We start from the raw sequence: 12,576 nt of genomic DNA, 5'->3' as shown, positions 1-12,576 counted from the left end.
AGCATCTGACCCTGCAATATCATTTAGGACAACTCAAAGTCCCAAAAATGCCCCCACATCATGTCTCTTCTTCCCTCTCCTTGCCCTCAGCAACTACTGTGGTCACTTTCTCCACCTCAATGCTACAATTTCTTCTATTACTAGTCACAACAGTTTTATAGTAGAATATCGGTAAATTCAACTTAATCCATATTTTATTCCTCCATTCTGTGGAACCTGGGATGGTGATGTCCACTCCACCTCTAGATCAAGATGGGGCTTAGATTCCACATGGATGATGGATGTAATTCCTCTGCTTGCAGTTGTTGGCACTCTTGATACCCTAGTGTCATGCTTGACCATCTTCACCTCCCTGTTAGCTGACCTGGGTAAGTTCAATGAACGAGAGAGTAGGAGTTGCCACTCTGCTGAGGCTCGGGGCCCAGCTGGCACATGGGCAGTCCAGAGATTCAAGACCCCTGAGTATGCACTATCCCTAGCACCAACCACAGGTTCAGTAAAAGTGACAGAAGAGGCATGTGTAGGAAGGTCACATCTGAGTCCAGCTCCATCAAACTCAGGAGCACAAATTCCAAAGTGGGGCCCTCTGACATGGCACAGAACTCCAAATCCATCTGCCATGATCATATACCCTGTGGATCTCCATAGCCTTCAGGAGAACCAGCACCTAGAGTTCTATCTACTTTAGCTCTCTCTGGGGTCCTGCTGAGGTGTGTGTAAGTGCACACCTCTGATGACCTCCCGACTTTTTTTGGAAGACTCTTAGCCATATAAACTCATTTGTCTTTGCCATTTCCCCCTTTTACTCAAGGTCAAATAGCAGTTTTTAGCACTTAATCCAATACATAGGCTGAGATATTCTGCTGGTCTGAGTTGACCCTTTTATTCAAGGTCTCTTTCTAGTTGCATCAGCAGTTAGTGATTGTAGTAATCCCTCGGTGCTAGGGAAGCTCATCCCCAGGAGTCATGTCCCAAACTGGGGGGTAATGCATTTACATGCTGAGTTTGGCTTAGAGAGTGGCCACATTTGAGCAACATGGAGGCTCTCAGGAAGTTAACTCTTAGGTACCCTACACCTCTAGGCCTAGTTCATATTTCAGACACAAAGGCTCAAAAGCATAGTCATCGGTATCAAGGGCTCATTATTGGACCATCCTTCCTTGTTGGTCTTTGCCATTGCACTTGGGGGATTATTGTTGTTCATTGGGGAATATCACAGAGCTCCCCTGGGTAGGAACTCAGCACTCCCTTAGTTGATGTTTGTAACTGAAACTACTATGAAAATACCCAACATATATCAGAACATTTTAATGTCTCCTATATATATGCCCTGGAGAACGCCTCCCCAATCATGTGCCCTCCATTAGTAACACCATAGTCTTCCTTAGACAAATGTAATTCTATTTGGGAATTCTTAAAATAAAATTAATTAGACTCTTTAAAAATATACCTTAACTACCAAATACTGCACACCTCTCCCCCAATATTCTGCTTTTGATGTATTCAACTACTTGGAGAAATGTCATTTCTGGGTGTTTACCCCTGATCAAAGAGCAGGAAGCTTTAATTTTCACTGATGAAGCAGTTTTCAGAAATAATGGGCATGAAGTTAAGGCAGAGGAAGGAGGCATCCATATAACCAGTTAGGCCAGTCTAATCTTCCCAGTTCATTGAAGAAGCAATGCCTATCACTGAAAGATTTCTCTCCCTTTTATTCTAGACATTTATGACAATCCCATCAAATAAAAATCGATTTTTTTCTGTTACCATGGAAAATAACACAACATTATCCAAATGTAAGATTCCATAAAAGACAGCCAGCAAGGAAGATTCCTTTGCTATCTATCTATCTATCTATCTATCTATCTATCTATCTATCTATCTATCATTTGATCTACCTTGGACCCTAATTTAAGTTGCTCTCCAAGGTAGCTCTTGTGTGTTTTTTGCCTTTATTTATTTTTTTAACATTACATTAAAAAAATATGAGGTCCCCATATACCCCCACCCACCTCACCCCACTCCTCCCCCCACCTCACCTCACTCCTACCCCCATAACAACAATCTCCTCCATCATCATGAGACTCATTGCATTTGGTGAATACATCTCTGAGCATCACTGCACCTCATGGTCAATGGTCCACACCATAGCCCACACTCTCCCATATTCCACCCACTGGGCCATGGGAGGACATACAATGTCTGGAAACTGTCCCTGCAGCACCACCCAGGACAACTCCAACCCCCCAAAATGCCCCCACATCACATCTCTTCCTCCCATTCCCTACCCCCAGCAGCCACCATGGCCACTTTCTCCAATGCCACATTTTCTTCGATTACTAATCACAATAGTTCATGACTAGAATAAAAGTAAGTCCACTCTAATCCATACTCTGTTCCTCCATCCTGTGGACCTTGGAATGCTTGTGTCCACTCCACATCTATATCAAGAGGGGGCTTAGATTCCACATGGATGCTGGATGCAATTCTCCTGCTTTCAGTTGTAGGCACTCTTGGCTCCCTGGTGTGGTGGTTGACCTTCTTCAACTCCATGTTAGCTGAGTGGGTAAGTCCAATAAACCAGAGTGTAGGAGGTGAAGTCTGCTGAGGCTCAGGGCCTGGCTATCACATGGTCAGTCCAGAGATTCAGGTCCCCTGGGTATACATTAAACCCCAGCACCAACTATAGTTCCGGTAAAAGTAACAGGAGAGGCTTGTGAACAAAGATCACATCTGAGTCCAGCTCCATCACACAGAAACACAAACTCCGGGAAACGGACTTTGGCCCAGTGGTTAGGGCGTCCGTCTACCACATGGGAGGTCCGCGGTTCAAGCCCCGGGCCTCCTTGACCTGTGTGGAGCTGGCCCATGCGCAGCGCTGATGCGCGCAAGGAGTGCCATGCTACATGGGGTGTCCCCCGCGTGGGTGCAAGGAGTGCACCCATAAGGAGAGCCGCCCAGCGCGAAGGAGGGAGCAGCCTGTCGAGGAATGGCGCCGCCCACACTTCCCGTGCCGCTGACGACAACAGAAGCGGACAAAAGAAAAAAAAACAAGACGCAGCAAAAAGACACAGAAAACAGACAACCAGGGGAGGGGAGGGGAATTAAATAAATAAAAATAAATCTTTAAAAAAAAAAAAAAAAAAAGAAACACAAACTCCAAAGTAGGGCCAACTGACATGGCACTGAACTCCATCTGCCATGACCATAGAACCTGTGGTCTCTGTAGCCCTCAGAAAAACTAATACCTGGGGTTGTATCTACTTTATCTGTCTCTGGGACTCTGCTCAAGTTTGTGTAAGGGCAACGCAACTTACACAGTGACACAGTGTCAGAGTGACAACCTCCCGGCTCTTTTTGGAGACTCATAGCCATATAAACTCATTTGTCCTTTCCATTTCCCCCTTTTATTCAGGTCAAAAAGCATTTTTAACTCCTGATATTATATGTAGATTGAGATATTCTGCTGGTCTGAGTTGACCCTTTTATTCAAGGTCATTTTCTAGTTACATCATCACGGGTACTTGGTAGTAATCCCTTGGTGCCAGGGAGGCTCATCCCTGGGAGTCATGTCCCATGCTGGGGAGAAGGCAACACATTTACATGCTGAGTTTGGCTTCGAGACTGGCCACATTTGAGCAACATGGAGGCTCTCAGGAGGTAACTCTTAGGCACCCTGCAGCTCTAGGCCTTGTTCTTATTTCAGGTACACAGGCTTACAAGCATAGTCATTAGTATCAAGGGCTCATTGTTGGACCTTCATTCTTATTTGGTCTTTGCCACTGCACTTGGGGGGTTGCTGCTGTTCCTTTAGGGACTGTGATAGAGCTCCCCTGGCTAGGAACTCAGCACTCCCTCAGTTGTTGTTTTTAATTGTATCCACTATGAAAATATGCAAACATTTTTATGTACCCTGAATATATGCCCTTTGGAACTCCTTGCCAACCATGTGTCCCCTGTCAATAACATCCCACACCAGTATTCCTCCCCTACCATTGTTGAACCTCTCTGTGATTCAAAACTTCTTGAAAAGTGAAACCCAATATATTGCCACGTTCCATTAATAATAAAATGGAATATAGTGATGAGTTTAAAGGTTAGATAAAGAATACATATTAATTTAGAAAAATTAAGGTAAAAATAAATTGGGGTATTACAACGAACTATTTTTATACCTTACAGTCTTCAATAAAAGACTCAATTTGAATCTCTGGACTGACAATGTGATAGCCAGGTCCTGAGCCTCAACAGACTCCAGCACCTACAATCTGATTTATTGGACTTACCACACTCAGCTAAGATGGAGTTGAAGAAGGACAACCACCACACCATGGAGCCTAGAGTGATTACAACTGAAAGTGGGAGGATTGCATCCAGCATCCATGTGGAATCTGAGCCTCCTCTTGACATAGAGGTGCAATGGACACAACCAATCCAATGTCCACATAGAAGAGGTGGCATTGGATTGGGAAAAGTGGACATGGTGGCTGATGGGTATGGGGAAAGGCAGGAAGAGATGAGAGGTGGAGGCATCTTTGGGACATGGAGCTGCCCTGGATGGTGCTTCAGAGGCAATCACCAGACATTGTAAATCCTCACAGGGCCCACTGGATGGAATGGAGGAGAGTATGGGCCATGATGTGGACCATTGACTATGAGGTGCAGAGGTGCCCAAAGATGTACTTCCCAAATCCAATGGATGTGTCATGATGATGGGAATGAGTGTTGCTGGGGGGGAGAGGTGGGGTGGGGGGGTGGGGTTGAATGGGACCTCACATATATATTTTTAATGTAATATTATTACAAAGTCAATAAAAAAAAAATCTAAAAAAATAAAAAATAAAAAAAATAAAAGACTCAATTGGCAAAAAAAATTTATTTATCTAGATAAAATTAGGTAGATATAAACAGAGTGTACTTTAAGAGGTTCTCAAGTTTACTTATTCTTTTATGTGACTAAAGAAGTTGACAAGCATGTTCAAGATCAGTTTGCCCAACTTCAGATGACAAAAATACAACTATCAATATACCAGAAAATCAGGCTTCTCTTCAAAACAGAAACTTTACAAAACAAAACTTAGCATAAACAATTTCTAATAAGAATAATTCTGTTTGGGGGAGGGGAGTAAAAGGGGCTAACAGCTGATCTTTTTATATTTAAGTTTACGATAACTGTCAAATTTTGATAAGCAAAAGTTATCTTTTAAGCAGCAAAGTTTCATTATTTTCTTGTAGACAACAAACAGAGTATTTTCAAAATCCCATTTTTGTTTAATAATGGTATATTTCCTATGAATTTTATCTGGTTTGAGAATATTTGCAAACTTCTAAGAAAAAAATATGCTGGAACTTTTGCCTGTGACAGGTTTATTCACTGGTCTTGCTTCTACTCTTGATTACTGACCCTGATGTTTTTTTACATGTGGTTATTCAAAACAAATTTTAATGCTCTGCAGTTATAGGCTGCAGAACAGAAACTGGTTGTATTGACAATTAGAAGTTAGCAATAAATAATATAGCAAGTAGAGGTGAGGAACTTCAAGACACCTTGACAGTGTTTTGTGTTGACTGGGAGAAAAAGCAGCCACTGCCAGTTTATACATGATTTACTTTGCATAAAAATAAAAATATAGCATAATTAAAAGATAGATTTAAATTTCAAAGGAAATTCTACATGGAATCATGAAGTCTTTCCTGTACTTACAGGTAAGCCCAGTGCACCCACTGGTCCTGGAACCCCAGGAGGACCTTGATATCCCTATAATTGAAGTAAATATATGAAAAACACAAAATCTCCATCATAGTTAAATATTTTCATTGAACACAAACAAGTAAATTATAAATAGTAATAAAAAGTGATAATTTGATAACTGTCTCATATCTAAGATATAAGAGGCCACAAATAGACCATAGAAATCAAATACATGTTTACACAGAAGCTGTGTATTCTTTTATTAGAGGACCTTTGCCGAGAAAAGAAAATTGCTAGCCATAATCACATATTTCAGCCTTTTGGGAAGAGAAAATTCATTTCATCAATCTCTATGTTATGTTAGGCTTTGCATGGATACATGTTATGTTACGTAGATTAAGGTATTTAATCACATCATTTTCAGGGAGATCAGGAAATGCTATAATTTGGTAAAGTGAATATATTTAAATACTTTAACCTATCAAATTTTAGAAGGACCACAACACTTTATGATATTAACACTGATTTAAAGAATCTTTTAAAGTGGTAACTACTTATAAGGTAAACTTACAGGTACACTAAATTTCCTACTTGATAAGAACTGGAGATATCTAAAAGATAATCTTATGGAGATTTTTCTGACAATATGGAAGTTGAAATTATAGACTTAGGTAAAATGAAGTTGTAGATAGTATTATGTGCTACAAGATCTATCATAATATTTTCTGAAACAGGAGTCTTTTATGGACAATAACCATTCACTCTAGCTTCTATTATATTTAGAAATTGTTTAATAAACTGAAAAAAAATGCAATCTAGATATCAAATTTGTCAGCTGTTGCTATTCTAAAGATTTAAGAGAGTATGATGAAGTCTCAATTCTGGGCTCTCATACGTCAAAGAATTATACCATGACCACAAATTCATGGAAGAGTGACAGTGATGATAGATGCCATAGACACTATAAGTTATAGAAGAATAAGTAGAACTCTAATTGAATTTTCTTCTTTAACAATTTTAGCTTATTTATGGTGGTTTAATTCTTCTCTTTAACAGAACATTTGACTAAACTATCTAAACTATGAGCTTTCAACATCATTAAGAATTCTGAGAAGTAAAGCCTTTAAGGAAAAGAAAATTCTAAAGGAAATTTTATTACAAAATAACACTTTTCACTTACTTAAATTCCAGCCAAGGCAAATCCACCTCTGGAATGCCTTAACTTTATTAGGTTCTTCGGAAACAAATTTTCAAATCACTGAGCTCTTACCATAACACCCTTTTCCCCCTGGGGACCCAATGGGCCTGGACTTCCACGGTCTCCCTTTTAAAACAACAAAGGAAAAAGAGAAACACTGAAAAATGTTAGTCATGATTTATATTATCCCACATAGGAAAATTGTATAGCTCATTCTAATTTCCAATACTTCAAACATTTACAAATTTTATATTTTTACCCCCAAATTGCTGAACTTTTAATATAAGAAATATCATCTGAAGATGTTTTTTAAGACATAAAATACTAAAAGTTTTATTTAGGTGAAGAAAATAGAAATTACCAATAAATAAATAGGACTTAAAACTGAGCATATATAATATGCTAAAATTTTGTAACTGAAAAATGCTTACAATGTAGGGGACGTATAAAATATGAGAATAGTAAAAGCATCAAAGAATATTATAAAAATTAACTGCTTAATTTGTATTACCACTGAATAAAATTTTATTTCTATAGTCTGTCCATCATAATTAAGTATCAGAACTATTTCTGGAGAATCATGATAATCAAATTTGTCACAGTAGATTGAAAGGATTAAACTGATTCATTTAAAAATGATGAGAATTGTTAAATATAATATAGAATATTTGATCCAGAATGCAAATAACTAAACAAAATTCAAAAATTATAAAATTACTAAAATTTTTGAACTGAATTCTAATATATTTTTTTATATTGCTAATTAAAAATCAGTAATATTTAATACTTCCAATGTACTATATGGGAGTTAGGAAAGACATAAAGAAACTTAGAGTCTGCTCCCAAGTAATTGTAGGGATGATATCAACAACGATGAAACATTTAGAACACAAATTTTAAACTGTGTGGTATGATAAGTCCAGGAAGGGAAACAGTCAGGAAAAATTAGAGCAGCCTGAGAAGACCTCATGGAGGAGATGGAACTCAGCTAGGTTCCACTGTTTAGGTTTGTATAACTAGAAGGAAGAGGAGAGGGTACACTAGACCAAGAAAACAATAATGGAATAGAAACAAATATATACCATATGAGATGGGTAGAGAGGAAGGTATATTGGAGAATATTAGAAAGTGTGTAGGTTAAACTGATTAAGCCAGAATTATGTAGTGTCTTGATAGCAAAATAGAGGAGTTCAAAGGGTAGGCAATAAAGAGTCATTGGAGATTTTTCAAGATGTTTCATCATGACCCAACAAAATTACTCTTCTGATATAACTTACAGGATGGATTAGAGGATAGAAGGGGGAAGTGTAGAAAATACATGGCAGAGGTTAAGGCATAAGAGGTTAAGGGTCTGTCTGAGGGGTAACTCTTGGACTGGTTATTGGAAGGGGTGAATTGTAAAGAAAGCCCCATAGGACCTGCTGAGAGTAAGCATAGGGATTTGGAGGAAAGGGAAAACTCAAAAAAGGGTTCACTGTACATATCTTTGAAGACTGGGATAAGTATAAGACTCACAGAAATGAGGTACTTAGGAAGAGGCCAGCTGAGTGTAGGGAAAAATGATAAATTCAGTTTTAGATATATTGAGTTTGACTTTAATTTAAAAATTCAGATGGAAGAGTGGCCTTTTGTAGTAACTGTGCCAGACTATCATGCTTAAAGTTTATATTCAGCAAGCCAGTTTTCAGTAAAAAATTCAAACTTTTTGGTTTATTTCCTACTAGTCCATTACAAGATTACATCAAAACAAAAAATTTTAAAAATATGGTTTTGCTGGTTTCAAGTAAAGAATTTCTTTTTATTTTTTAAAACATCTCCTAAATTTGGAACTCAACATGGAAAATCACTCTTGAGGTAATGATTTATAGGTAATCTTTAAATTTCAATTTCCACTATGATAACCAGATTTTCCAAGAATAACTGCTTATTGGATTCCAAATGGAAATGAAGAGATTGTGACAGAGACTTGGAACAGGTGAAGTGATAACTTATTCCTGCCTTTCAAACAGCCTCTTATAGATATCTACTCTCATAATGTACACTTAAATAATATTTTCCAGTCATAAACATAGATTTTCAGTTTCATCTTTTCTCTTCAGACCACAGCTTTCCAACCAAGAGTACTTTGCCCTTAAAAATAAAAACATATATGCTATAATCTATATTTCAATATATTTAAGAGATGCAGTACAGATAATATGCTAAAAGTTACAATTGATTTCTAAGTAACAAAAATATCATATGAATACCTCTCCTGTAGCCTAAAACTCTTAATATTAAGCAGAATAATGAAAGAAATTACCTTTTCACCAGTGCTCCCAGTCATCCCAACTTCTCCAGGTAAACCAACAGGACCCTTTTAGGAAAAAATATAACCAAAAATATAGATATACTATTCTAGCATTCTGATCTTAAATCACCATAATCATTATGTTCTTTCTATCTCATCCTAAATATTATCGTGGAGTAAAATTTCTCCTAGTATAGTACAAAAACCCATACCTTTACTTTACATTAGTATTAATAAATCTATTCAGCCAATCAACAAATATATATGATTGCCTTAGATGTGACAGACACTGTGTTAGGAGGCACTGAGTTTCAAATAATGAACAAATCCAAACATAGTTTCTTTGTAGAGTTTAAAATATAGCAGATGTTATAAAAACCCCTACAGATTCCACAGCTGTTTGATGCAGACACATTATTTTAAGAAATCATTTCTTAAATGCTTGAAGTTTATATTCAGCAAGCCAGGTTTCTGACTTCCTTCTTTTAAAGCACCTCAATAAATGATAGAATAGCAACACTCCCATTTATTGATCATGTTTTTGCTCAAGAAATACTTGGTGTCCACTCTGTTTGTGCAAGGTACCATGACAGCCGCTGACTTTTTATTGGTGAGCAACAGACATAGGACCTCATCCTCATCGGGCAAAAAGTCTTGTATATAGAAATAAAAAAACCTAAAAATTAAATAATTACAAATTGTGATATATGCTAATAAGGGAAACAACTATAATGCTGAGATGGAGAATAAAGGAGAAAACCTACTTTGGTAAAGATGGTAAGGGATGGTCTGAGGCCTGGCATTTAATCCGAAACTCAAAAATAAGAAGGGAGCAGCCAGTCAAGTAAAGAAGGGAGGAAGAGTATTTTAGTAGAATAAATACCCAGAATAAGAAGTAAGTTCGGTATGCTGAAAGAAGTGAAAGAAGGCTTTCAGTGACAGTGGTTCAGAATGAATAAGGCTCAGAGTTTGTTTTCTTTGCTGATTTTGATTCTCTGTAATTCCTTCTTTAAAAGCAACAGAAAGCAAAAAGACTAACACAGAACAAGCTTCACAACATGAACATAATTCTTCTTCCTGCCACCAATTATAAGGAGGTTATATTCTATTTTACCTAATGATGTGTGGAACAATTTCTCTTCCAATAACTATAAACTAAGACCCTGTTTGGATAGATTACAATATAATAATATGATATAATCACACAAAAGGCCCTGAATAATAAATAAATGGCTTGCTGTGTTGAATCTAACTGAAGTTAATGCATGGAACATGATTTTATTCATATATATCTATATTCATATCCTATCCTTACCCATATCATTTTATATATACCTTACAAAAGAGTGATCATGGGTACATTAACCTTTACTAAACACTCTATATGTCTGACTTAATCCTCAAAATAACCGTATGTGGTAGGTATTATTATGATTCCCCTTTTATAGACAAGGCATATGAATTTAAGTAGTATAGAAGAGTTTAGGTGGCCATTGAGCACTTAAAATATGACTAGTCCAAATTGAGATGTGCTGTAGGTATAAAATTTTGGAGACAGTAAAAAATAATGTAACGTATTTAATAACTTTTTTCACTGATCACATGTTAAATTGATACTATGCCCTTAAACACCATGCTAATGTTAGTGTGTATATCCAGTTGGAAGAAATGTAGTTCTGTGAAGACCAAGTTTAAAAAAGTGAACATTTTCACTCTGAGGCAATCAATGATCTACGGTCAGTTAATCAAATTGGAGTTGAAACAATGAACTAGAACTTTTCCTTGTGAGATAGTTAGCAAAAAAGCATAAACGTAACACAAACTAGTCTTGATCCAGGGGAAAAAAACCTTTGGAAAACACATATATTCTAGGTGAATGAATGGAGTAGGCCCAGTAGACTTATTCCAATATTGCCCATATAAGCCAGAAGCTAATATCATCTACAAAGGTATTCTTCCTTCTGCTTGGCCCACAGCATTTACTAAATGGGCAATATTTAAAAATTTGGAGATTTTCTATATACTGCTACATTTCTATTCTCAGATGACCTAGAAATTATGGGCAAACATTCCTACTGGCAAATACTAAATAGAACTAGGAAGCAACTGCACTATTTGGACCCAGATACATTCTTTACTGCACTCCAGACCCTATCACTCCCTATTGTCTCTTACACATGGCCCATTTCATTTATTTTTACTACCTGCCTAGTCCCAAGGGGGCATTCGAGTTTGTCACTGTTAACACAATATAAAAGGTGCAATCACTCAAAAGGGACTCAGCATATAGGAGTTAGAGTGGATATAATTGGGAAAGGTAGGTTCTTACTGGAAAAAAATTCAGTTAATCGGCCTGAATCTATGACCATAGGGCATCTTTGCTGAAACTTAAAGTTGGAGAAGGAAGATTTAAATAGATTGCCTTGCACCATTCCAGGACCTCAAAGAGTCTAACTAAAACACATATCAAATCTGATAACATCGCAGCGTTAGGTAGTATTTTAGAAAGAACTCATACAAAGCAAGGAGAAGTATAAACTGACACAAGCACTTTGGAGAACAATTTGGCATATGCGGTATAGTTGAAAATGCTTATAATTTACAACCTAGCATGTACTTTTAGTTGTTCATATGGGCTTCTATTCACATTTATGCACTAGGAGACACACAGAAGGATGTGCATTGCTGCGTTATTTAAGCATGAAGGTAGAATCATCTTAATTATCAGTATGGAAACAGATAAACTAAGATTTACTCATATAATAGAAAAAGCTCAACCATGCTAAAATAAATGGACCAGATCTACATGTAACAACGTGGATACACCTTTTAAGAATTTAATGTTGAATGGGAAAATAAGCAAGTTTCAAAAGGATATATCATTATTTTGTACAAAATTTTAAAACAATTTTAACAGTCTAATTTGTTAATGGTATAAAACACACATGGGAATGATAAATACAACTTTAGGATAATTGCTTATGACTGTGTAAACAATGATAGTCATTGTTATTTTCACTTGGATTTCTCTGATAACTAGTGAATCTGGGATTCTCTTCATATATTTGTTAGCCTTTGGATTTTTTCTGTGCAATTCCTGTCTACATCCTCTGCTCATTTTTTTTTTCTACTGAGGTTTCCTATGTTTTTCTTGATATTTTCCAGAAATCCTTATATATTTAAGTTATCAATCCATTGTTGATTTTAGATGTAAATTCTTGCTCATGATCCATCATGTAGGTTTTTATTTTTCAATGTCTTTCATTGAACAGAAATCTTTAATTTTGATGTAGTCAAGTCCATCCATTTTGCTTATTTTTGTCTTATTTTTCTGGTTCTTGTTTAAGAAATCTTCCCCTACCTTAATGTCATAAAGATATGTATTGTTTTCTGTTG

The 12,576-nt window shown here is 36.8% G+C and overlaps 1 protein-coding gene across 1 annotated transcript in view; it reads right to left on the bottom strand.

The window, feature by feature from the left end:
* The window catches only part of COL24A1 (collagen type XXIV alpha 1 chain), a 365,386-nt gene that overhangs the window by 144,447 nt on the left and 208,363 nt on the right, over positions 1 to 12,576 (bottom strand). Inside the window, exons 25-27 of the mRNA XM_058303231.2 lie at positions 9,193 to 9,246; positions 6,963 to 7,016; positions 5,705 to 5,758 (exon numbers count right to left, since the gene is read on the bottom strand). Coding sequence (XP_058159214.1) covers positions 5,705 to 5,758; positions 6,963 to 7,016; positions 9,193 to 9,246 — 162 coding nt within the window. The remainder of the gene's footprint in view (positions 1 to 5,704; positions 5,759 to 6,962; positions 7,017 to 9,192; positions 9,247 to 12,576) is intronic.

The sequence above is a fragment of the Dasypus novemcinctus genome, chromosome 9 (assembly GCF_030445035.2).
Source record: "Dasypus novemcinctus isolate mDasNov1 chromosome 9, mDasNov1.1.hap2, whole genome shotgun sequence".
Taxonomy (NCBI): Eukaryota; Metazoa; Chordata; class Mammalia; order Cingulata; family Dasypodidae; genus Dasypus; species Dasypus novemcinctus.
Note: the sequence above shows the minus strand (reverse complement) of the source record. Positions and strands in the feature narration are given on the sequence as shown.